Source organism: Alternaria atra (genome assembly GCF_907166805.1).
Source record: "Alternaria atra isolate CS162 genome assembly, contig: 23, whole genome shotgun sequence".
In the NCBI taxonomy this organism is placed as follows: Eukaryota; Fungi; Ascomycota; class Dothideomycetes; order Pleosporales; family Pleosporaceae; genus Alternaria; species Alternaria atra.
Window position 1 is genome coordinate 1,952,369 of NW_025091321.1, and position 25,546 is coordinate 1,977,914.

The window sequence follows — 25,546 nt, forward strand, 5'->3', positions numbered from 1 at the left end:
TAGGGATCAAAAGCAATAACTCGAGTCTCTTATACGCTTTGGCAATTCCACTTAGTTGTCTTCTTTCTCACCACAAGAGGAAACAATCGTGAGAGTGTTCACAGAGTCCAACACAGCATGTCAGAGGTATCTACCTATACTGAACTGCTAAATCACGATACTCACACGCGCATTTTTTAAAACACTATTCCGAGAGTCGCCCACCAAAAATTCGTTTCCCTACCATACCTCTAAGCAAAAGGGCCAGAAGGGATGGCAAGGAAATTGGCAAAAAAGATGTGATGCGTAATCGCCCGACCAGGGACTCTACTTATTGTTAGTGGGTTGATTCGAACGTTGGTGCGAACGAGGTATAACATACCGAACCCTGAGCCTTGAGATTAAAAGTCTCACGCGCTAACCAATCTGAATGAAGCCCGTTAGTCAACTGTTGTGTTGTGGTATAGTAAGGTTGGTGATGTCTTACTGTGCCAGCCGGGCTGTGATTGTTGATTGATGGCGTTTTGACAAATTGCATTCAATATAAACTCAGAGTCTGGCGCCGAGATGGGGCTGCTTAACCCGGAGAGTGCTGCTAATAAGAAGCTTAACACGAAGGATGATGGTGGGGGTGGTGGAGTCACGCTTTTCGCTGTCTGCTTAGTGCCCACGCGGCGCGGTGGGGTCATGCGTCATAGATTTCTTTCAACAATGGAATGATGAAGATTAAACGAGTGAAGACGGTCGTAATTGCGCACTATTGGGAGATCATTAAGCAATGCGTCGTCCAGGCAATAAGTGTGTATGTGGTCAAAAATGCTTAGTTTCATTTCCCAGGATTCATTTACACAAATAAGCACGTATATGCCATATATCCAAGACATTCATATCATCGCATCGTAGACGTCTCGAGCAACCTCAATTACTGCGGTGTGCCAACCTTTCCAGCGACAAGCGCAATGAGCGCCGCACCAACACCAGATCCGTCTTTCGCAATACCAATCCTGACCCTCTTCTCGCCCTTTGCACCAATCTCGGGTATCGCACGTAGCGCCTCACGAATGTACTCCTCAAAGTTAGGGTAGAACTCTACCAGCGAGCCATCAACGCCAATGTCGATCTCGTCGCCTTCACTGGCATCGACGTCTCCACGTGTGGGCTCGATGCCTGATTTCTGCTCCGTGGTAGCAGAACCCGAGGACTTGTGCAGACGGCCAGTGTTGATGATGGTACCGCCGATGGCGACAGCAGCAAGACGGGCTGCGCGGCGGCCGATCGCTCCAGCGATTTCGCGAACTGCCTCAGCATCCTCAGCGCTGACGGCAGAAATGTCATAGTCCTTGTCGAGCGTCTGTCGCAGCATGCGGAAGCCAGGGCTATTGTCGCCCGCACATACACTGAGGAAGCTCGTATCGAGACCCCACTGCTTCCATATCGGGCTGCTGTCATGGATTTGTGTGGTGCTGTGGACATCGTTCGAGGACGAGTTATCATCGGTGAACAGAGGAACAGCAGGGTCTTTGATAAGCTTAAGTAGAGCAAGACGTAGAAGCTCTCCCAAGAACATGCCTGATACACGCTTCTCGAACATTTGGATTCCAGGGTTTACAGAGTCCTTGTCGAGCTGAACATCATAAGGGCTGTTGGGAAGGGTGCGGAGCGAGTTATCGAAGGAGCCCCACTCAGTGTTGACAATCATCTCTCCAGTTGACTTGTCGTACACGCCACCGTTCTTGTCCCCTGTGAGCTTCGTGACCTTGTCCAGCTTCTCAACGTAGGCTCCGTTGGTGCCGGTTCCGAAAATAGCACCGAGTAATGTGCCAGTCTTGCCAGGCGATGTGTACGAGCGTGCCATGAGGGTTCCGACAGTATCGTTTACCAAAGCAGCTACCTTGACGGGGAGGTGGAGCTCGTCAATCTCCTGCTGGAGCAAAGCGCATACGTCCTTGCCGACCGCATCCTCGATGTCGAAGCCTTTTGTCCAGCGCATCAGCATACCCTTGTTGATTCCTATCTGGTGGACCGGGAAAGAAAAGGTGAAACCTAGGTTGAAGATCTCCTCATCTTGCGGTTCGCCTTCCTTTCCCTCTCTGCGCCTAAGTGTGGAGGCGTAGTGATCTTCGTGGTGCAGTTTCAAGAAGGCTTCGATCTGTTTCGCGAGGAAGGAAAAGAGCTCTTTGGATGTCTTCGCGACCATGAGCTCGCGCGGGATGGCTACCTTGCTCTGTGTGAGTGAGAAGGTGGTGTTGCCGTGAAGCTCGATGGAGCAGACGCGGAAGTTGGTGCCGCCCAAGTCGACGGCCATGTAGAGGCCCTATTCAGTATTAGACTTTGGCGAGTTCCCTACGCGCATAGAAGCTGTACCTTTTCCGTGCCATTGGGAACGGCAGTGACGTATGTCGGGATCTGGCTCATCTCGGTGCCTGTCTTCTCCAGGCCCTCATCTGCGCGTCGTCAGCGACCAATTGCCCAGTTTGTATTCATGTGCCTACCCATCTCCCGAATGAACTCCTTGACAGCCTTGTTGACGGCATTGTCGTCGAAGTCGAACTCGGCGGCGACGCGCTTCGCCTGGTCTGCGAGTGTCATGCTGCGCTTATGTTGGGTGTTGAAGGTACCGACGAATTCGACCTGCTGTTCAGGTTTCGGACAGATAGCAGGTTCCTTTAGGACGATTGGATTTCGGAGAGTGAAGGAAGGAGCCTGTTTGTTGGTAACAGTGCGTAAGACGGCGTGTGGGAGGTGGGGTGCGAAGAAACCGGTACCCAGCGCTAGTAGTAGGACGAGAACGGTGACTACCGTGTGGGTCGCGAAAGGACTTCTTGTAGGTCCTGGTCGATCTGAACACGCGCTCTGTGTCGGGCTCTGGAGCGGGCGTGTGGCTTTATTGGAGCGTGACAGCGAGCTGGTGCTCATTCTGCCCCGCGGTGTCCAGCTATGACGGAGAACGAGGGGTAGGCAAGCTTGGGCATGCAGTTACCATGCATGAACACCATTACTTGCATGCCAACGCGTTGAGATACGAGGCAAGATCACTTTAGGCCTGTGCAATTGGTTTAAAGGCGGAACGAGAACATCGTCTTTCTTTCGCAAGGTGTTCACACGGCAGGTTGCGCTAGCGATTGGAACGAGCAGTTGTCTAGCCGTCGGCATCGTGAAGTGAGGAGCTCAAGCACGTGCCCACGTACTTGCCGCGATTTGCGTGGGCGGCTCATCCAGAACGACGGCCCAATCATATCATCGCAGAGTCTCAGACTCGACAACCTAGGAATAGACAACATTTTATTGTTTTGATCACTTTCTTGGATCTCCTGACAATATCATGCATGTTTTCTGGACAAAGGAACGTCTTGCTTGCTTTTGTGCTCGTCGGCCTATATATGCTCAACTACGAAATGCTTCTCCATCCAGCTGCCAACATGATACTTGCTACCGTCTCTGTAGCTATAGTAGTTATACACAGCGATTGGAAGTTGGCTAATCCCCTGAGGCAAACAAAAGAGATGAATGGATGATGAAGAACGAGCAAGTAAAATCCATATGCATGTATCGAAAACTCCGTAGTATAGCAAGCAAGTGGTAAAGGGAAATAACCCAACCCCCACTGAGCATAGAACCCATGCAGACGAGGAAAAACATGATTAGCGGGCTGCCGCAGTCTGTGTGTGAAGGAGAAAATGAGAGACTGCTGCTGTCGCTGCCGCCGTAGGAGCGTTCTACAAGTATGTACGATATAGACAAAAGAGAAAACCCGAAAGCAACGGCTCCAATCGTGTGAGGCCGGTTTGTGTACGTCAAAATGTGTCCCTTCCCGGCCCAATTCTATTCGTCATTAGACATCCACCATCTGAGCGAGCCACTGGCTGTCCATAATGCCTCCCCGACTTCCTTGGGGATCGTGGTCCGCCGGATGGTGATGATTCGGTGCGTATACGTGTTTGTGGAAGAAGGTGATGAAAGAGACGACTAGCCCGCTTTGCTGGCCGTCTTTGAAGAAGAAAGGATGTGTCGATCGAGAACCAGTAGATGATTTCGCTAATGTCGCCAAAGTTGAAACAATGTCCATGCAAGATACCAACATTCAAAAGCGATGGCCACCAAATCCGAGTCGAACATTATCCCTGTTGCTGAACTGCGACCGGAGGACGAGGTCCAAGGCTGCTTTGGCTGCTGTGTGCAGAGTTTTCCGTCGAATCTACAGCTTTTGCGCTAGCGGAACTATTTGAAGCGCTTCCAGTCAGACTGCGAACTTGGGGACGAGACTTGGGCGGGTAGAGATTGCTCACCCCAGCGTGTTGTTCAACCTGTTGTGGCGCCACCGCGTTTCCTTGGCCAGGAGGGTGTCGTGGCACAGGCTGTCTCATACCAGGGGGCGATGGCCGCCCGTTGGGAGGCATTCCGTTTGGAGGCATGCCATTCGGGGGCATACCATTCGGAGGCATGCCATTGAAACCGTTTGGCGGTGATGGTCGGCCCATGGGTCGCGGGCCCGGGCTGAGAGGGTTGCCAGGTGACTGGCTCATACGGCGGCTGTTTGGCGTAGGGTAAGCACCGTAGCCTGCGCCACCTGAAATCTCATCTAAACGAGCGGATGTCAGTGAGTTAGTTCTGGATTGCGCGCCCATAGCGCCGCGATCGACGTGTCCGTAACGGTCTGATGAGTAACCCATGAGGGGGTTGTTCATGATCGAGTCGTGGAGACCAGGAACATCTGCCATCAACCGAGCACTACTCCGATTCTTATTCATTCCTGGGCGCGAGAACGGGTTCCGTCCTCCTCTGTTTGGTCCAGGAGCGAAGCTTGCGCCTTCAGGGTTGCTACGAATCTGCTTAGCACTGGGTGCTGAGCGATTGCGACGTGAAGTTACGCTCATCATGTCAAAGTTGTCAGGATCGATCATCGGGCCTCCGCGACCTCCCATGGGATCAAAGAAGTCATCGCCATCGTCGTCATCGTCATCGAAACCACCCATTGATGGGGGTGGCGGAGGTCGTCCCCGACCACGACCCATGGGCCCCATCGGGGGACCCATAGGGCCAGGGCCACCGGGACCCATTGGACCTCCAGGTCCACGTCGCATGTTCATCTCCTGTTCTCTGATTTGCAGTTCTCTCTGTCTCAGCATCAGTTCCCTCTCGCGGAGTGACAGGTTGTTAGAAGAGTTTCCGGCGCTCTCATAAGGACCACCGTTTACAGCACCGTCCGGAACCATGTCATCGTAGAGCATCAGATGCGAAAACTCTTCCAGATTGCCGCCTTCCTCGAAGGAGGGGCGCCGTTGGCCGTTAGGAGCTCCGTTCATCCTTGGGGGATAGCCGTTAGGGCCTGGGGGAGGGCCGCGACGCATCATTGGAGGACCTCCGTTGATGGAAGGAGCACGGCTGCCCGGGCGAGGGCCGCCTTTCATGGGCCCGTTGCCGTTCATCATGGGCCCTTGAACAGGGGGTCCACGAGGCATTGGCGCTGAAGACTGTCTGGGAGGCGGTTGCATGCCATTTTGAGGAGATTGTGCAGTGAGGGCTGGAGCAGCTGGGCGGGTTCGATTGACGATGTTGAGGTGATGAAGTGCGGCATACAACGTCTCGATCCGAGGCACGGCGACACTGGCTTCTTGTGCAAGCTTCAAAGGGGATCCGAGATACGTCTCTATTTCCATAGGTCGCTTCGCCTCAAAGTCCATCCACATTGTGCTGTTGTTTTCTTGCGGACGGGTGAACTCTTGAAGCGTTGTTTCCCGGAAGTCGGCGGGAAATGTGCAGTCTGAGGCTTTTGCGAGCGCGAGCATTTCGTCGAGCACTCCGGTGACGATGGCGCGTACGCCGACTTTCTCCATCAGTTCAGCGTGGTTGGGTGTTTCGAACATGACACTGGCAGGGTGGAAAGCGATTGGACTGTGTTACGTTAGTTGATGATGTGCGACCATGGAATATATGATATACCCTATCATTCGCTCGTACTGCTGTTGTCGTATGTTGGAGGAGACTTTGCAGTCGACCTGTCCGGAGCTCAACGTCATGGCCAGGGCCTCAGCCATGTCTGACTGGATCTGCGGCGGAATATTGGCGTTCTTGTTGGCAGGACCAACCCAGATATCGGTCGCGCCTTTGTGTTCAAATTCGCTAGCTCCGAGCTGGGAAATTTCTGCTCCAGATACCAATGAAAGCACTACGTTTGTGGGGAAACGCTGCTCGAGATATGATTCCACGCCAAGACTGTGTGTAGTGTTCATAAGGATGCACGTATGCTGAGGAGAGACGACCGACTCGATGATGTTGGCGATATCGTATACATCAGGCAGGGCCTTTACGCAAAGGAGGACGTAGTCAAAAGGCTGCTTGGAAGAATGGGCGGCATCTTCGGGGGTGCGGACGACTGTGAGGGGCGTCAGCTGTATTCTGGGGGTAAGAGGAACTCTGTGAGCGTACCAGCATGGGGCTTGAATCGCTCGTTGCCGTAAAGTGCGGATCTATGCCATGTTAGAGGACGTTCGAGGCCAATACGTCGGATAGTTGGCCCACTTGAATGATATGCCGTACTGGGCAACGCTCTCGTATCCCGACTTCCATACGAGGGTGACGTCGCAGGCATTTGTTGCTTGCAGTCGCCATGACAAAAAGGCCGATACGGCATTACCGCCCACTGTAGACAGTCAGCAATCGTTCAGTCGCGGCGATGACGCGGCCGAGTGCCCAAGATGCAGGAGCAGGCGTGGGCGTGGGCCGCGTATATCATGGTACAAGCAGAGCGAGCGTGTGCGAGGGCCGTGGAAGCCCTCGGCTGCCGTGCGAGGTCGGCGGGGAGATGACGCACCTGACAGAATGCGTAATCGGGGGACTGCTGGAGCCATGTCGAAATCGCCTTAGGTGGTGGGTAGGAGAGGATGTAAGAGAACAACGGCGTCGGAGGTGAGGTGAAGAGCCAAAAAGTTGGCGGTCGGAACGCGCTTCGACGTAGCGCAATTGGCGTGCAACAACGGACGGCGGCAGGGAATTATCGATTAAGATAGTAGCGGAAACGAGTGTGCGGAGGCCTGGGGAGATGAATCACTGGGACGACTCGTAACAGAACATTAAGTGAGAGGCGCTGGTAAGAGGCAGGACGAGACAAGACAAGACGGACTGGGTCGTGACGGGCGCAGACGGCGGAGGGTGAGGGAAGCTACCACGACTACTGCAGTCGGGTCAGTGTAAGAAGGAGCGCACAGCTGGACGCGGGTTCCACGGCAGAATCTCTGACAAAGCGAGCGGACGCAGGCAGCAAAGATGCAACGCAGAGCAGAGGGGGGAGATGGATGGGGGATGGTAGAGGTTTCGAGGATAGTAGACAAGGTTGCTGGTTGCTGGCGTGCGCTGCCACCCAGAGCTGGCTTGATATCCCGCTGACTGCCTGCCGGGTGCTCACTAGAATGCTTTGGGCACAGGCCCTGCACTTATCGCTGGCGACGCCAAATCCATCGCAGATTTATTATGGGCGGGGCCGTGCCCGTCGTCATTGTTTTTTTGCTTCATAAAAAGGCATATGCGCTGCGTGGCGTACGCACGCTGCAATGCTTGCGACAACCCACCGGCAGATCCCTCGCCAACTTGTAAAACTTGGGAGACCAGACAGCAGCTGTCAATTGCCTCTTGTCGCGTTGCAAGACTGATTGTGCTGCCGAGCCATGTGAAATAACTCTGGAAACAAACCCACATGGCTGGTAGATTGATGCTTGCGCGGCATCATCCCGGCCAGCCCATGGAGATCCGCTTTGCCCACTCGACGATCTTCGCCTAACACCAAAACCTGCTGCACCTCGAGCCTTGTGTCAAGAATGCGCCGGCCGTGGCTAGTTTTATGTAGCCCTTGATATGTACATGGCGCTGCCATGCTGCCTCAACCACGTCTGCGCGTCTGCTTCACAATCCACTATGGTCAGCGCCTACCCTCGATCGGCTTAGCACCAATTAGACTAATCCTGGCTGCAGCTCCACATGTCTGACGTCGACGTTCGCTACGTCTGGGCCAAGACAGACAGTCCCAACGCCTATTCCACCGTCGAACTGGGGCCCGTGCGACCGCTGTCAATTCCCATCCTTGATTGATTTCTCAACGGGCAGCCTGAGCATCCTCCAAAAGGGGCTGCCACTGTCCGAGATACAGCCCCGCCCAAATAGGCCCATATATTAATTTCCACTTGGGCCGTTTGGTCCTTTTGGATCCTGATTACGCCCGCTGCTTGCTCCTACGAGTTTAGTCCTCGCTCAATGCAACAGCTCGTGGGTCTTAGGAGTAGCTTGGAGTCGGCCTTTTTCAACGCGAGCTCACCGAGAGTGAGCGGCAGTCCCGCCCGGAGGCATTACTGTACGGTACCAGCGACTAAACCACCGACTGGAAATGCACGGCTCGACTTGCTTCCCGCACCCGAGCCGCTTTTGAGCTTACAAAACCAGCACACAGCTGGAGCGGTCGACGTAGTGTCGGGTACAAGTGCCAACACGACATGAGCAACACAGTGGTCGTCGTGTCCGAGGTTGAGCAACCTATCAATCTGCAAACTAATGTTAGCTCTCGCTCTTGCCACATTCTGATACGCCACCAGCTACGTCAATCGCATTCATTCGCCTGTGATATCGCTCCATGCAGCAGATCAGCGCGTTGCTCTTGGATAGGACATCTCGCCAAGACATATGCGAATCGCAGTTAATGATCACTGCTTCAACCGGGCTATCATCTGTACCGACACAACTGCAATTCATGTGCCTCAGACCTTCAGACTGTGCAAGCTCATCCTGCAAGCGAAACCATGGCTCCTGCGCCGTCGACTCTCGACCCACTGCCATCGAGATTTCGCTTCAGACGCGACCGCTCCTTCCTTCTCATAGCTCTCACTTTTGACACGGCTGCACGCGACTTCCTAACGACATTCAGTTGTACTTGCCTAGTCGTCACTGCTTCTACTTTCGTCACACATCACAGCAACACTAGCTCACACTTGCTCCGCACCTTCCCAAGCAGTCTACCTGCTCCATTCGATGGCTGCTCTTACACGTGCTCTACTAAATATTGAACAAAAGCTGCAGCGCAGCGCCGTGCATCTGACAGCGGGAACCAGCAGACGGGGGTTGACTGCTCCATTTCGTCCGTAGCATTGAAAAGCTTATCGCCTTAACCTAGTCAAGGAATCGCGCCTTTTACATCCCTGGTGCCTGGAGAAAGGGATCTCGTATTCGTATCTTCCCGCCGTTGAAACTTTTCTTGGGACGACTAACAGAAGAACGTCGGGGACGTAAGAAATCGTGTCGGGCTAAGATCCGTACCTTTGTCCAACGGCCGCTGCGTCTCACAATACTCGGCGTATACACCGTACACGGTGTACGAGGCTGCCTTGTTGTTTCAATCGACTCCACAGCAATCACGCACGCGCTAACACAACAGTCGAGACGCCACATGAATGCGATGAAATGCGCATGGGAAATGAGAATTGCGATTTCCCTGCCCTGCCCTATAACGCGAAGCCCTATCATATCCGGTGAGGAAACCGCTTTCGGAAGGGACGTTCGCTCGAATCTCAAAATAGAAACCGCATCTTCGCCCTCGCGCGCTCCTCTTGGAACATCATCTGCACAGCGGCGATAAAGGCTCGCCACGTTCCTACGAACTGACTCTATGGATGCCTTGCGATCGTCACTGCATTATTGAAACACGACTCTGCATTCCCTAGCCTCTTGTCGAATCGCAAATATTCGTGGCTCCAGCCCTCCGACAGTTACCCATGTCTCATTTCGACCTTGCTAACCGCTTTCGAGACCGTCGCTCGTGCTCCTGAGCGCCGCCCCACCAAGCGACTCACTCCGGTCTTGTTCCTGACATGTGGCGCCACTGCGGCCCGGCAATGTGCGTGGCTACCGAACAGGGACTGGGTCGCCGCCGTCGATCTTCACATCATGAATTTCCGCAACAGAAATATCGAAATAGCAACGTGGTGATCTTCGCCTACTGTCGGGCCCGACTGTGGTCGCGATACGCAGCATGCGCCTCAGGCCTTTGTCTCCCCCTCACACCGCTTACCAACCCTGCCAACTTCCTGTTACCGGCTAAAGAGAGACCAATAATCTCCTCATGCTGGCTATGTTCTGTAGAGGATGAATTCACCAATCGTCGTGTACCAAAGGGGTCCGCGGCTTTGATCGCTTGCTCGGAACTTTATGAAGCCGTGTTCTATGTTCCGCAACCATATTCCAACGTCTATCTAATCTTATTGACAGGTTACACGCAGATACGGGGACGCCGCCAATGCTCCGACAAGATGCAGAAGCGAAATGAGCCTTTGTAACAGGTCTTGCCTATGAGATGGTCCAGTACATAGAACGCGCAGGCATCCTGCCAACTTTTCGCCTCCGACCTAACAGCGCTTGCCTCTCTTCCAAGCTATTATGCTCATATCCGGAATGAGTAAGATATACAACACCCGCGATATAGACAGATCTAGTATACACTAGGTGGGGGGACGAATTTCCTATCAAGATATGAACAGGTTCTGTCTCTTCGTCCGGCGCCTCCGGACGAAAGGTTTGTTGCCCGACTAACTGTCTACATCTACTGTGCTGCTCAAAATTGCCGAATAACAAGAGACATTACATATCTCGAAGACAGTTGTCGTTGCGACTACCTCGGCCTCAAGAACAATATATTCATATCATCCCAAGTACAACCACAAACGTCTAGTGTGGCGAAAATGCACAAGTTTATCTTCTTCCGAGGTTTCAAACACACTATTCTGCGATAAACAAGCATTGGTGAGCTGAAACGATCACGACATCTGTACAACATATTGCATCAAAAACAAGCCTGCAGATATCAGACCGTTGGTTTACGTTGGATGCCGCTTTGGTATCAAGACTGTTGGCGTTTCAAATATGCTACTCGAACTCTTATCTTGTCTGTTGGTGCAGTACCTCGCCAATGCTTCGAGATGCGACCCGGTACCGAACGTATAGAATGAATAAAGTAGAAAGTCTATTCTCTACACATTTTTGTCTACTCGTATAGGATCATGCTTGTCACAGCCTTCAACCGGAAACTCTTCGCGTCGCCCAGCCCACTGGGAATAGACATGCAATATTTCCTCTTCCACCCATTTCCATCTTTCTACAACCACCCATAAAAGTCCAATATCAACAAAACCTATTCGGCTGCCTTTGCCGTGAACGTAGTCTTGTTGAAGGAAAAGCAAATGGAGATCGCTACAATTAAGAGGCGAGAGCTATGAACTATTGTACCTTCTTCCTTTTGCACGGATCCCGCCCGCTGTAACCCTTGAAACATGTTGCTTTTGCGATCGCCCGAGCCGAAGCTGAAAAACATAAAGCTCAACCAAAACACCGCGTGTGAAAGAAAAAAACAACAAGATACACCGACATGTACAAAGAACGGCCAAACGTTCGTCCGTGAAGCTGGCGTTATCAAAAGTGGGGGACAAAGTCCCATTTTCCTCTTTGAGAAGAACACCAAAGTAATACATATGGATATCATCATAAAGCAACAGCCAGATTCGTGCAACCAATATCACGTTCTTACAAAAAAAAGCTTGTTATGGACGGGTGATGACATGTCAATTTATTCGTTTCCTCCCAGCGAGACTATAGCTTCTTTGCTGCCTCTGAAAACTAAAATACAGAACAGACTTTATAAGCCAAGAACCACCTGCGCCATTGCTTACATGATCGTTGCAAAGCGGTTCTGCTTCGAGTAACGACACCACCGATCGACGTTCAATGGTGACCTTTTTTGCCCAAAAGAAAAACCTTTCCTGCACCCTTCCATCACTTCATCCAGGCGACCTCTAGTTGTCCATGTAGGTGGCGGAGTTGACACCATCCTCGGGGAACTCAGGAAGCTCAACCTGGAAGCGCTCCTCGATTGACTTGAGGACGGCCTCGTCGTCAGGGCTGCTCACGAATGAGATAGACAGACCCTTGGTTCCGAAACGTCCGGCACGACCGACACGGTGAAGATAAGCATCGGCCTTGTCGGGCATGTCGTAGTTGATGGCGACGTTGATACGCTCGACATCGATACCACGACCAAAGATGTCAGTAGAAACACAGATACGGGTCTGGAACTCCTTGAACTCCTTGTAGCGCTTGATACTATAGATGAATTAGCATTGAATTAGCGAGCGGAGATTGCGAAATACATACCGCTCTTCTTGGCTGATACCGGAGTGGACAGCAGTGCTGGGGAAGTTGCACTCGCGGAGAAGCTTGTCGAGCTCAGAGCAGCGCAGAGTTGAGCGGACGAAGATGATGACCTGGTTGAACTCCAAGCTGTCAAGAAGGTCGTTGAGCTTGCGGTTCTTCTCCTTCTCATCGAGCTTCATGTAGTATTGTTGGAGACCGTGGAGCGTCAACTTCTTCTCGTCGTCGACGTAGATCTCGAGAGGGTTCTGCATGAACTTCTTGCAGACAACGCGGACCTCCTTGTTGAGGGTGGCTGAAAACATCATGACCTGCTTGTGCTGGGGAGTAGCACGGAAGATGGCCTGAACGTCGTTGCGCATGTCTGTTGAATATTAGCGTATGTCGGTTGGGACAAAGGATCTATACTGACCGGGCTGGTCCAACATCTTGTCGCACTCATCGAGGACGAAGTGCTTCAAGCTGGCGAGGCGGAGATACTTGTCGCGGACGAGGGCGTTGATTCGACCGGGGGTGCCGACGATGATGTGAGGGTGAGTGTCCTTGTTGCTGAGGAGCTCGACGTCCTTCTGGACAGGAGTTCCTCCGTAGAAGACACCGACCTTGACGTCGGGCAAGAACTTGGCGAAGCGGTTGTACTCATTGCGGATCTGGTAGGCCAACTCACGGGTGTGGCACATGACCAGGATGGTCGCAACACCTGCCTCAGGCTTCTCGTCCATTTGCTGGAGGGTTGCGAGAACGAAGACGGCGGTCTTTCCGAGACCGGACTTGGCCTGGCAAAGGACATCGTTTCCTAGGATGGCCTGGGGGATGGTAACTTGCTGGACTGTAGGGCACACGTTATGTCAGAATGGTCTTCAAAGCGGTCGAAACGAAGCGTCCGTCCATCTTGAGTAGCCGAGGTTTTCCATCTAGCGCGCGTGCCAGTCTGTCTATCCTCCCATATACGCTCAAGGTGTGCCTCCTCTTGTACACCCGCAACATGCACTCCTCCTCCGAAACCAGTCCTTCGGGACCACGAAAGTGAGCCAATGGGCACCACTAGGCTTCTCGATGCATATACCGCTGCGCACGCGATGATACATTGCGCGTCGACGCTCGTAGGTAGCGGAAGGCACTGGGTCCCTCGCCACTTCGCTCGTATATAGACAGACCAGGCCGCATTATAGATAGTGCTCGTTTCGTAGATGGACAGACGCTTGTAGGTGGATAAGGCTGAGGGGAATTATTAGACTAACCCTCGGAAGGATGTTCGAAGCCACAGTCCGTGATTGCTCGTACGAGCTCGTCCTTGAGCAAGAAGTCGCGGAAACCGGTTGAGTGGATGCCGACGTAGCTGCCCTTCTTGTCGCCTGCAGCGTCACCAGCGGTGAGGCCACCTTTGTTCGCAGCTGCGCCGCCGTTGGCGGGCGCATCAGTGGTCTGGATCTCCTCGTCGGAGTAGTCGATGAGATCTTCCTCGTGAGACATGATGGATTATGTGTTCGAGTAAGAGTGCTAGTGTCGTGTAGAGTTGGTGGTTGCGCGTGTCGCGAGCAAGGCTGCCAAACAAAGTGAAGTCGCGAGGGTGCCGGGGCGTGATATTATACTAAAATCTACGAGAGAAAGAGACCAGCAGGTGTTCCGCAATGTCACAGTCACGCGAATTCGACAAAGTTGCTGAGGCGGTGGAGGTTTGTGGTGGGCGGTGGACAAGAGCGGTCGCTGGGCGCTGATGTCGAGGTAAAAAGCTCGGGGCGCCTTGCTGGGCAACGCGCTAGTCCATAAACGGACGTCTTTGGATCACAAACCATGTCTGCAAGCAGCAACCCGAAATCCTCATATCTCTCATTATACACCAGTGAAACAACAAATGCACACACAGGGACCGAACGATAGCACCAAAAATTATCATGAGCAAGGTCAAAGCACCAAAATCGAAGGGCATACCGAACAAGCACCTGCATGCCCGCTCTACTTTTCTCTATCAGGCAGCCACATACCTGACTCTGCGAACGGCCACCCAAGACGATATTACGATTGATGTCGCACAAGACAAAGAAAGTGGCTCTCACGATGTGTTCGAGACCCAGCGACGTTCACCGCTCGCACTCGAGCTTGGATCTGATCTCCAGCAAGTATCGCGAAAAGGTCAGCTACGACTCGCTATCGACTTGAAGCGATCCATGTGCAAAAGTTGCAACACCGTTCTCGTTCCTGGACACACTGTTGTTCAGACCATCGAAAACCCTAGCAAAGGTGGCAAGAAGCCCTGGGCAGATGTGCTTGTCGTTGCTTGCCTTGTCTGTGGCGGCAAGAAGAGATTTCCAGTAGGCGCAACGAAACAACTTAAGAAGGTTAAAAGGAGGACCACTCATACAACGTCGTTGTCGAAAACTGCTTCAGAGGATGACCGACGCTCAGACACTACCTTTGTAACGGGTACTAACTGAATCAACGTCACGTTGTGATTCGCCCCACCTCGTTCGCTACGTGAATGCCTGAGTTTCTCGTTCGGAGCACTTACGAGAAAGCTTCTAGCGCCGTTCCATGATTCCTTCACCACAAGAAGAGTCACGAGTTAATATACGGCAAACCATCGATAACGTTGTGAAATAGACGGAAAATCCCTTACTACCTTCAAGACCATGGTTGCGCTACGCACGGCCAATCGCGTCTCAAGCGTAAGAGTCAATTTGGGTGTTTCCTTCGAATGGCACGCCCTGAAGACAAACTCGCATGAGAACAATCTGGGCTCTACCAGCCGCTCTCTTATACCTCGTATACGGTGATCATAAACAATCAAGATCCCAAACAAAGCTCCTCACCCTTTCAGTCTCTACCATCAGAGCTGCTATCCAACATCTTTAGATATTTACCACAAGGTGTACTCTATCAACTTACACTCGTCAACAAACACACCAACCAGCTCGCAGTACCGGTCTTATGAATCCTTCAGCCAATAAAGAGGCGACATCACACAAGTTCGACAATATTTTCGGATCATTCAACGAGTGCCTGAATTAGCCAAGCATCTTCGAGCACGTCACTATCAAGGATTTCCTAAAGACAGCCCCCGAACAAGTACGAAAACGTTTCCTAAAGATCGAGAAAGATCACTAGGCTCAGCGTCTCTACCTGAACCACCGCCAGTTTGCTGACAAGTATTTCTCGTATGGTTCGGATCTGGAGTTCTTTTATTGCTGAGTTTGCATTCTGAGATACGCTCTATTCGAGCTCTACAGCCTCCAAATCCCATCAAACACGACCACGGGCTGTTGCTCCCTATTTACCTTGAGCCTCATCGAGTATTTCTGGGGGCGGGTGATCCATTACCGCCATGGACCAGTACTTTGTCCACGCTGGAGATAGGCCTCCAGTTTCTTTCATGGCGCTGCATTGCCCCGTTGTTCCGCCTGCCTATACTTAAGGTGCTGATTCTGACCGATGGACGGGAATTGACCGATGGAGCAGAGAATTGGATAAATGGAACCGCTAGCCCAAGTACAGGAACGGCCATCCTAGCTCGTTCATCTCCAGTTGAAGAGCTTGACTTTGAAAGATGCACTATCTGGATGTCGTAGCTAATCTCTTGCCATCCAACCTCCGCAGGCTCGTACTCCGCACTAATGCCGATGACACGATAGGCCTCATGGTAGGCATGACGATGCTAGCAACAACGTTCAGCAAGCGACCAGAAATCGACATCATATTGCACTATGTGCACTTCAAGACGTCGGATCGTAGGGAAATTCAAAGTTACGTAGGGTACCTGCCATCTTCGCCAAATTTGGCCTGAGTCTGTCGCTCCACGTCTGTCCGCCTATCAGCGAAATCTGTAAGTACATTCCAGAATGGATCGTCTCTGGTTTGGGCTAACACTGAGAAAGGGTCTATGATCTCCATATTCAATCAAATTGCGGCAGCGCTATCACAGCGAGAGGATGAAGCAGGTCTCTATAGGCTGAAGCACTTCTCATAGCGATTGGATCGCGCATACAGTCGCCGCAAAGAGGAACTTCGGGAGATCAACCGTATGGTTGAAAACAATGAGAACCTACGGAAGGCCCGGGATAAAAGCGTCGATTTCATGCTATCATATCTGTATAGGCATCGCTACAGAGATCGCTACTGAGCTAGGGTGAGGGCAATGTTTCCGCCGCTATATGGATGGGAATCAGAGCATTGACGAGTTACCAATGGCAGGTTAGAAAGGCGATAGATTGATGACTCTTTCTTTGAGGTTACAGCCCGCTTTGCACCCTTCTTCGCGGTATATTACAAGTTTACGTTCATGTTCATCATTCATCACTCATACCTCACCTATCATAGCCGCTCCAACGAAACGGCCCCCAAATCTTCTATCATCCTACCTTACCCACCTTTGACCTGACGACCAGAGACTGTCCTACAACATTCACAACACTCCCACAAACACGAAATCAAGATCTTCTCCTCTCCATTCTCAGAGACATTCTGCAAGCTTCTTTCGGAAATACTGTTGCTGGGGGCGCGGGTACCTGAGCCCATAGCAGGCCTTGTCTTCGCCCTCGTACATATCCATGGTAGTAAACTACAGCCCCATTGTCCACTTGCACAGGGTGGAAACTAATGAAAATACACGTGTCGCCTATTACGCCTTGGGTCGACATTCGAAAGCTATGCGAAGAGGCTGTATACGCCGATAAAGCAACACAGGAGGAAGATTCGAAGGAGAAGAAGAGGAAGGAGTGGCTGCATTACCCAGGCTGAAAGTTCGGCACCATCATTTGCGATGCTGATAGGGAGTGTTTGAAGATTGAGATGAGGCGTTAGATGGGCAAATCGCAACTACTCTGGCACAATGACCAATATTGGAAATTGAGTATAGTCAAGACGACTTTCTCGGTTCAACATCAGACTTGTCTGCGGACATGAAGGAGGGCATACATGTACAAATGCGATTCAAGGATGATTAGGTTGAATTCTCTGCACATGTAACCGCATACGCAATATAATACAAGTCTATCCCATCTTGCACATGTCTTACAGACCTAGCACCCCTCTCAGCCCCCTAACCTTCCCCCTCAAATCCCCATACCCCAACCAAACAATCCCCTCCGCCATCTTCCACGCCTTCTCTCCTGCCCCCACTCCCTTGAGCGGAATATCCATAGGCGGCGGAATTCCCGTCTTAATACCCGCCCAAGCCCACCGATCCCTCGTAACACTCTTCTGATTACAGAGACTCCTCAGCCCCTCTTTCCCTGCAAACCTTCCATACCCACTCCCCTTTGTCCCACCAAACGGCATCTGAACCATGTAGTAAACGGCAAAGTCGTTGACAGCAACCATACCAGCTTGCAGGGAGCGAACAACAAGTTCGAGGTCGCGGGTCGAGGTACCGAAGACGGAGGAGCCGAGGGCGTAGGTGGTGCTGTTTGCGATGGAGATAGCGTCTGAGACGGATTCGGCGCGCATGAGGAGGAAGACGGGGGCGAATAGCTCAGTTTGGGCGATGGCGATGGTGGGGGTGACGTCGGCAATGAAGGTAGGGGTGAAGTAGTGGCCTTGGGGGTAGTCGGGGTGGTTGTAGCGTTTTCCACCTGCGAGGAGGCGAGCACCGTTGTTGACGGCATCTTGGATGAGGTCTTCGAGCTTGGAGTAACTTGCATCAGATATTGATGCGCCGATGTCGATGGGTGTGTCTGAGGTGCTGTCGAGTATGGATCCGGGGCACAGTGCGCGGATCTTGGGTGTGAGGTACTCAATGAAGCGGTCGTAGACTTTTGGTAAGGCGATGACGCGCTCGATGCCGATGCAGTTCTGACCTGCAGACTGGAATGTACCACGCATAAGGATACTAGCTACACGCTTGAAGTCGCTGTTGGATAGGTCATCCAACACTATCGCCGGGTCTTTGCCGCCCAGCTCCACGCAAACCGGTGTCAATGCCTTTGCTGCTGAGGCGCATACGTGGTGCGCTACCGGTCGCGATCCGATGAAAGTTATGTGTGATATTGACGGGTGTGACGTGAGGTGGTCGGCAACGTCTGGCCAGCAGACGACAGACTGTACGATGTCGGGCGAGTGGCCGCATGCTTCGAGAGCACGAGTAGCGATCGAGGCGAAGTATGACGAGGACCAGGCAGTCGCCTCTGAGCCTTTGACGATAATGGCGTTACCGGCGAAGATGGAGGCGATTACGGGACTTATAAGGTTGTGGAACGGGTAGCTATAAGAATGTTAGACGTATTAATCAAACCCAGTGACGTCTGATACTCACTTCCAGCTCACGCAAGCCGCAACAACACCCAGCGGCTCGTATACGACCTCGTTCCACTTGTACATCATGAGGAAGTTTGTATCTCTCCTCTCAGACCTCAAACTTTTCTCACCATGCTTTATCGTCCATCTCAGCTTCTCTACCGTCACCAGTATCTCGCCCAGGGCAGCGTCCACCATGGTCTTGCCCGAGTCCAGACATGCCACCCTCGCAATCTCCTCTTGGTTCTCGAGGATGAACTTGAGCATAGTGCGCAGTACCTTGCGACGCTTGAGGAAGTTTGTCTGAGCCCATTGCACCTGCGCCGCTTTGGCTTTCGCAATTGCGCGGTCGATACCATCAGCTGTGGAGGGGTTGACGCGCCCGAGGGCTTGACCGGTCGCGGGGGCGTAGCATTGGATCAAGGATGAGGCTGACACCTATGACAAGTCAATTGCCATGTTTAAAACAAGAACAGTGCGTACATACCTTCAATTGAGGCTTCTCGAGCACCTGGCCCTTCCATCCTTTCTTGGCTTGCTCAGGCGTCTCAACAACATACTTGACAGGCTCCTCGGGGTCCGCACGGCAAGTAAGCCAGATAAGAGAAAGCGCAGCTACCCAGAGCGTGCCATAAAAGACAACAGCAAAGTCGTTGTCAGCGCGTGCGGTAATGCGGTCCATGTTGGCTGACGAACGGGCTGTCGGCCAGAATCTCGCGTGTCCAAGAAAGTCGCATCCTGGCCCTGGACCCTGAAAGGCAATCCAACGCTATGACGCGTGGTCATCTGAAACCTGGTTTCCTACTGCAAGCGTCGAGGGCGGACTTCACCGAACGAATCACTTTTCCATGTCGATTCTATTTCCATTCAACTAGGTCCGGTCGGACATGCCCGGGCGAATTGAATACTTCTTCTTCCTTACGCTCTTTTACGCTCTTGGGTAACTTTAAGAAAGTGTTGATTGTAGTGGAAGGGGTTCCGTACCCACTCAGCGCACTCTTGCTTGATGACTAGTCATCCAAAAGACAGATGCATGGGGCGTCTTGGACTTCATCTGATTCGGATGGCTGTTGTTCTGTTGCTGTTCTCCCTATCAACCGCGTTTTCTGTCATAGATCACAAGGTGTTTGGTATAAAGAGCAAGTATTTCAATCGTGTTATTCATCGTACACATTTGAGATCATACATCATTCATCCCTCATGAATACCGTTCGCCATCCGCAGAGGTCGTCTCTCTTCTGTGCCCCTCGACGGACCAAACCCCTCAACGCGCCCCTATCGTGCGTTGTTCTTGGGCGCCTCAGTTGGTGGTCCGTCAGGTGTGGTGTAGCACCTGGTCATACCACCGTCAATGACAAAGTCGGTGCCGTTAACGAAGCTGCTCTCATCGCTGGCGAGGAAGAGAACACCCTGGGCCTGCTCGATAGCCTCGCCGAAGCGACCAGTGGGGAAGTGGACTTCGCGACGGTGACGCTTAGCTTGGTCATCACCAAGCCAATCTTGCAGGAGTGGCGTGCTATTGCTGTTAGCATTCCATGAGTAAGATGCTGTACGCATGTGAACGTACTTGAGCGGCGCTGGGCATAGCGCGTTGAACCTGAAGCCCTCACGTGCGTGAACCATGGCCAACTCCCTTGTCATGGCTAGTACGGCACCCTTGCTGGCTGTGTATGCGAGCTGCGGTGTTGCGCTACCCACCAATGCGACCACACTTGCGGTGTTGATGACACTCGTCTTCTTCTTGCCATTCTTCCTAAAGCTGTTGACTGCGTGCTTGCAGCCGAACCATACACCCTTGACGTTGATAGCTTGTGTCAGGTCCCAGATCTTCTCGGGTGTGTTGACAGCATCATCGTCATCGGCGTGCATTATGCCTGCGTTGTTGAACAGGACATCTAGACCACCCCATGAATCCACGTGCTCAACCATGGCCTGTACATCGGCCTCCTTGGAAACATCGGTAACCTTGGTCTCGACCTTTTTGGCCTCTGGGACTACCTCCTTCAGCTTAGCCGCAGCCTTCTCCAGAGCTGGGCCAGAGATGTCGGAGAGAAGGACATTGCCACCTTCCCGAGCAAAAAGAATGGCGGTCTCGAGACCGATGCCACTAAGTATCGTTAGTAGGTAGTTATGTGCCGCAACATGATTTTGTGTGTGTTCTTGGTTCCCGCATCAAAAGACAAGAATGATGGCGTTGAAGCCCTCTAAGGAATATGGATAAAATGATAGACGACTGTAAAATGAAATATCGAAAGAAAATGTGTCGTGGTACGTGCGGGATCGGTGCTTACCCAGCGCCTCCAGTGATGATGCAGTTCTTGCCTTCAAGACGACCCATGTTGAATGTTTGGTCTGATTATTGTGCTGGTACAGGTGTGGAAAAGGTGCTGTAATGGAGTCAATGGATATCGAGCGCGAGGCAAAGTTTTGTGGAAGCTGTGAAATATGACTAATATGTACTAGAGAAAGCGTCATGAGAACAGCACGCCGCCCTGTGAATGGGGAAGGTTTGCCAAAGGCGCAAACAGCCTGAACGGTCTCCACACTTACCTTTGGATCGGACTTTTCAGTGCGAGCTGGCGTATGAGGCGCGTGTCGGACTCGAGAGTGCGATGGGAGGAAGATGATGAACGGGTAGTCTCGGACAGCCAAGGTAGTCATTCAGACAACCAAGCGTCCCGAAATCGGCCCATTGCATTGGTAGACTATGATAAGGGCTATCGCGTTGGACGCTGTCATCTTCGGGCAACTTGCAAAGGAGCGGTGGGCGAGTCCACGATAGCAGCCTCGCTGCAACAGCTGTCGTACACGGCATGCATGCTTCAAACGCCCGTTATGCGTCAAGACAGTGTAGGGCTGACACTACCCCGCCATGATGGATGACGTGTGTGTGTCCTTGTCTCTTCCATGTTGGCGCATCATCACAATTGTCGCATAGGGATATGTTTTGGTCGCTTAGGGGGGTGTAGAGGTTGTCGCGTAAGGGAGATAACCCACGTGTGACTATGCAATATATAGCCTGTACGCGCATGCAGGGAGCAGGCTATGATGTCGTTGGATGCATCCCATCCATCGCAGCCCGCATTCCGATAGCCCCTCATTGGCCCACCTGAGCTCTATCGCACCCCAACCGCCTTGAGCCGTCGCGCTCTCTGTCTGCCCCAAACCTGATTGCGCCGACGATATTTGTTCTTCTGCACGACACTCCTTCGCCTGTAGTGATAAGCTTCAACAGCCTACACATCGCCCATATCCTGCCTTGACCACCATGGCCGCCGAATTCGATGCCTCCACGCTGACGGCCGAACAACTGCCCGAACTGCTTAAAAATGACATCTCAGTCAAAGTCGCTGGCATAGATGTCGATGGCGTGTTGCGCGGAAAGCTCATGGCCAAGAAGAAGTTCCTCGGAATAGCCAACGAAGGCTTCGGTTTCTGCAGCGTCATCTTCGGATGGGACATGCATGACCAGACATACTTCAAGGAACTGGCCATCTCGAACAAGGAGAACGGGTACCGCGACTTGCTCGCCATACCGGACCTGACCTCGTTCAGGAGGATACCTTGGGAGAACAACGTACCCTTCTTCCTCATCAGTTTCCACGACCCAGACACCAAAGAGACTCTCAGCGCATGCCCGAGAAGCCTGCTGAAACGTGCCGTGGACAGGTTGAAGGAGAATGGATATGGTGCCATGGCCGGAGGTGAGTCTAACGCCAAAAGAAGAGCAGGTGCTGCGCGTCGTCAATGAAGCTGATGTGTAACCGTGCAGCTGAGTACGAGTTCTACCAATTCCGCGCACCCCAGAGCCACGATGGCTCAGAGAAGAACACGTCGAGCACCGCCGCCTTCTTACGCGACAACCCTGTAAACTCGCTTCCAAGTCTTACAGAGGGCATGTTCGGATACAGCATCACGCGACCGGTCCACAACCAAGAGTACTACTACGGTATCTTCAACACGTGTGCCCAGTTTGGCTGCGGAATTGAAGGATGGCATACAGAGTCCGGACCAGGTGTCTTTGAAGCGGTAGGCATATCACACTAGCGGGTACGGCCAAAGTCGACTGACGTAGCATAGGCTCTTGAATTCGGGGAAATCCAGGCAATGGCAGACAAAGCCTCGCTGTTCAAGCTCGTCGTCAAGTCTCTCGGATCCAAGTTCGGTATAACACCCTGCTTCATGGCTAAACCGCGCGAGGGTCTCCCAGGAAATAGTGGACACATGCACGTCTCCATTGTGGATACAGAGGGCAAGAATCTGTTCTACCGAGGTGAAGAAGACAAGAACGCGCCATGGTCAGACATCCGCTATCTTTCAGACCTTGGTCGACATTTCCTAGCAGGATTGATCGACGGTCTCCCAGATATCATGCCTATTCTGGCACCCAATGTCAACAGCTATAAACGGCTAGTGGAGAACTTCTGGGCACCCGTCACCGTATCGTGGGGTCTCGAGCACCGCGCTGCTTCCATCCGCCTCATCTCCCCCCCTACCGCCTCTGGTAAGGCCACGCGCTTCGAAGTCCGTGTACCAGGCGCAGACACAAACCCACATTTCGTTCTTGCTGCAATTCTGGCCCTCGGTTGGCGGGGTATTGAGAAGAAGATGGAGATCAGCATACCGCCCCTGGGCAAGGGCGAAGATGTTGGTGGGGAAGCCGACAAGGGTGAACGACTCGCCAAGAGCTTGAAGGAAGCGACTGAACGATTTATGAGGAAAGAGAGTGTTGCGAGGGAGGTTTTCGGTGATCAGTTTGTGGACCACTTTGGTGGTACCAGGCAACATGAAATTAGGCTCTGGGACGAAGCCGTGACAGACTGGGAAGTTAGAAGGTATATTGAGACGGTATAGGCCTTCTATCATGATTGAAGCAGGATTGAGGCTGAAGAGGTGGGCCCCTCCACTATGTAACCTACTATTGGATCCATGATACCACATTCCTATCCGCGATACGCGTTCTTCTTCATGGATCAATCCCGTTCTCAGAAGTTGAATACTAGCCTCGGGAGTCTAGACACCTATGGGAATATATCCGGGATGTTTTCCCGATGCGTCATTAGCGGCAATCTGAACTCACACTACACATGCAACTACTCAATCCTTCCAAGCTTCACTAGAACACACGAAGTTACACTTCGGCGGGCACTGCGCCGAAAACTTGAAGTCTGGGGTAGATCGTCGCTCATGATGCGGAGGTATTTGTTTGCGGGTACAGTTATCCGTCCTGACGTGCATTTAGCCAAGGGAGCATTTAAACAGATGTTATGATGAATCTCGTGTCTGCGCCTGAATCATCTAGGGATCAAGATGAAGGCAGCCAGCTTTATAGCAGCATGCTTTGCAGCGCAAGCAGGTGCTGCAGCGACAAAGCGTAGTAACACTGCACTATCTCCAAGTACGTCCAACCAAGTCCTCATACTCGACAATCGAACATTTCCCGCTAACAACCACGATCCAGATGCTCAAGATCTCTTCGACTGGTCCATGCACATCCAAGATAACCGCTACGATGCATCATACAACTTTATCCAGTACTCTGATAAAGGACCATGGTCCGTTCGGTTCACAGCTTGGTATGTGGCCGGACTGCTGCATAGGAACCAGGGAGACGATGTAAAGCACGCAGAAGCTTCTATCAGAAACATGTACGTATAGTAGAGCTTTTGCGAAGTAAAAAGAGAGCAAAAAGAGAGATTGACGATACGAGAATAGACTGGCTTGTCAAATGACCGACGATTTCGACGCCCCATGGTACGGAACATACAAGCTATCTCCTGATCAACCCGACCCAACGCCAGATTCTGGTTTATACCCACCAAAGATATACACGACATACGACCCCAACTGGCGCGACTTCATCGGCACCCAGCTCATCCAAATTCTCTCCGAGTTTCCGCACCTCCTCTCCGCGCCCCTAGTTACGTCCATCGAAGACAGCCTCGAAATCGCCGCTGTGGGTAGCATGCGCCGAAATGGGTCTTACCCCACCGAAGACGACAATCTAACAATTGGTTATACAAACCCAGCTATGATGCGCGCTCTACTCTGCGAATTCATCGGTACAAGACGGTCTAACAGCACCTTCTCATCTTTCGCCGAAGACCAAGGAAAGAAGATACTAGCGCTCTTCCAAAGAGAAGGCGCGGAGACATTGAGCGAGTATAACGCGCCGACATATTATGGTATCGATGTCTGGGCTCTAGGAGCGCAGATAAAATACGGTGGTAGTAACTCGAGTATGACCGCTGCTGCTCACTACATTCTGCCTAGGATGATGGGCGATTTGGCGGAACATTATAATGGATATTTGGGGAATGTGGTGGGCCCGTACGATAGGGCGTATACGAGGGATATCACGCAGCATTCTGCTGTTTTGTCGTTGGTGCTGTGGGGGCTTTGGGGACAGGATAGGACGACACAGCCGAAAAAGATGGAGGGTGATTTGTTGTATGATGTTGCGCAGGGGGCGGCTATTGCACTTGTTCTTGACAGCGTGAAATCGCTGCTGCCTGTGGGTATGGAAGAGGCGTTTACGACAAGAGACTTTACGGGAGAGCCGAGGTGGCTGAATCGAACGGTTTACGACGATCTTGATGGGGGAGAGGCGAGGATTGCGACAAGTTGGATCAGTAAGGAGTTGATGATCGGTGGACAACAATTGGATGAAGAGGAAAACAGAGGGGATCAATTTGTTCCGGCTCTTGTTCACTGGGCGGGAGACAAGGACCATAAGCCTTTTCCGCTTAGCACCTTCTTCTCCCTCTATCCGTCCGCATCTTCGATCCACGCGGTCGCCTCACCGAACCATCTTTCCGTCAGCTACCCCAACCGAACACAAGAGGGAAGCGATATCTTCACGTTTGCGCTGTCAAACGTACCACCGAGTTGGACATTGGGGACCGGAAGACGGATAACAGGGTTTGAAGATTTGCCATGTGTCGAGATTGAGGTTGAGGCCGAAGGGTTGGTGAAGCAGAACGTGACGTATGGTACGGCACTGAGGAACCACTTGTTTTACAATGTTTCCTATGTGGTTCCTGAGGAGTTTGAGGGCGTGCCGAGAGTGGAAATGAACATCAAGTATACGTGCTAGCTGGCGAGGAGTGTAGAACGGCTTTTGTCTACAGGAAACCATAAGCATGCTTCCGCCGGCACTCCA

The 25,546-nt window shown here is 52.2% G+C and overlaps 8 protein-coding genes across 8 annotated transcripts; 3 read left to right on the plus strand and 5 right to left on the minus strand.

Annotated features, from left to right (window-relative positions):
* Positions 1–901: 901 nt before the first annotated feature.
* ALTATR162_LOCUS4248 (uncharacterized protein) lies at positions 902–2,895 on the minus strand (the record flags this gene model as incomplete). The annotated part of the gene is made up of 3 exons (XM_043311858.1): positions 902–2,293; positions 2,344–2,423; positions 2,472–2,895. The coding sequence occupies 3 exons, from the start codon at positions 2,893–2,895 to the stop codon at positions 902–904; spliced, it is 1,896 nt and encodes a 631-aa protein (XP_043167793.1).
* A 1,199-nt stretch (positions 2,896–4,094) lies between these two features.
* ALTATR162_LOCUS4249 (uncharacterized protein) lies at positions 4,095–6,827 on the minus strand (the record flags this gene model as incomplete). The annotated part of the gene is made up of 5 exons (XM_043311859.1): positions 4,095–5,871; positions 5,920–6,352; positions 6,406–6,446; positions 6,499–6,619; positions 6,791–6,827. The coding sequence occupies 5 exons, from the start codon at positions 6,825–6,827 to the stop codon at positions 4,095–4,097; spliced, it is 2,409 nt and encodes an 802-aa protein (XP_043167794.1).
* A 4,974-nt stretch (positions 6,828–11,801) lies between these two features.
* ALTATR162_LOCUS4250 (uncharacterized protein) lies at positions 11,802–13,629 on the minus strand (the record flags this gene model as incomplete). Its single annotated transcript, XM_043311860.1, has 4 exons — positions 11,802–12,108; positions 12,160–12,520; positions 12,569–12,985; positions 13,398–13,629. 4 exons carry the CDS (start codon positions 13,627–13,629, stop codon positions 11,802–11,804), a joined length of 1,317 nt encoding a protein of 438 aa, XP_043167795.1.
* A 422-nt stretch (positions 13,630–14,051) lies between these two features.
* ALTATR162_LOCUS4251 (uncharacterized protein) lies at positions 14,052–14,591 on the plus strand (the record flags this gene model as incomplete). Its single annotated transcript, XM_043311861.1, has 1 exon — positions 14,052–14,591. One exon carries the CDS (start codon positions 14,052–14,054, stop codon positions 14,589–14,591), a length of 540 nt encoding a protein of 179 aa, XP_043167796.1.
* Positions 14,592–17,163: 2,572 nt separating this feature from the next.
* On the minus strand, positions 17,164–19,066 carry ALTATR162_LOCUS4252 (uncharacterized protein; the record flags this gene model as incomplete). The annotated part of the gene is made up of 3 exons (XM_043311862.1): positions 17,164–18,352; positions 18,404–18,822; positions 18,872–19,066. 3 exons carry the CDS (start codon positions 19,064–19,066, stop codon positions 17,164–17,166), a joined length of 1,803 nt encoding a protein of 600 aa, XP_043167797.1.
* A 593-nt stretch (positions 19,067–19,659) lies between these two features.
* ALTATR162_LOCUS4253 (uncharacterized protein) lies at positions 19,660–20,722 on the minus strand (the record flags this gene model as incomplete). Its single annotated transcript, XM_043311863.1, has 3 exons — positions 19,660–19,900; positions 19,952–20,491; positions 20,676–20,722. 3 exons carry the CDS (start codon positions 20,720–20,722, stop codon positions 19,660–19,662), a joined length of 828 nt encoding a protein of 275 aa, XP_043167798.1.
* A 930-nt stretch (positions 20,723–21,652) lies between these two features.
* Positions 21,653–23,238, plus strand: ALTATR162_LOCUS4254 (uncharacterized protein; the record flags this gene model as incomplete). The annotated part of the gene is made up of 3 exons (XM_043311864.1): positions 21,653–22,088; positions 22,157–22,413; positions 22,465–23,238. 3 exons carry the CDS (start codon positions 21,653–21,655, stop codon positions 23,236–23,238), a joined length of 1,467 nt encoding a protein of 488 aa, XP_043167799.1.
* A 456-nt stretch (positions 23,239–23,694) lies between these two features.
* ALTATR162_LOCUS4255 (uncharacterized protein) lies at positions 23,695–25,480 on the plus strand (the record flags this gene model as incomplete). Its single annotated transcript, XM_043311865.1, has 3 exons — positions 23,695–23,782; positions 23,846–24,032; positions 24,100–25,480. The coding sequence occupies 3 exons, from the start codon at positions 23,695–23,697 to the stop codon at positions 25,478–25,480; spliced, it is 1,656 nt and encodes a 551-aa protein (XP_043167800.1).
* Positions 25,481–25,546: the final 66 nt, after the last annotated feature.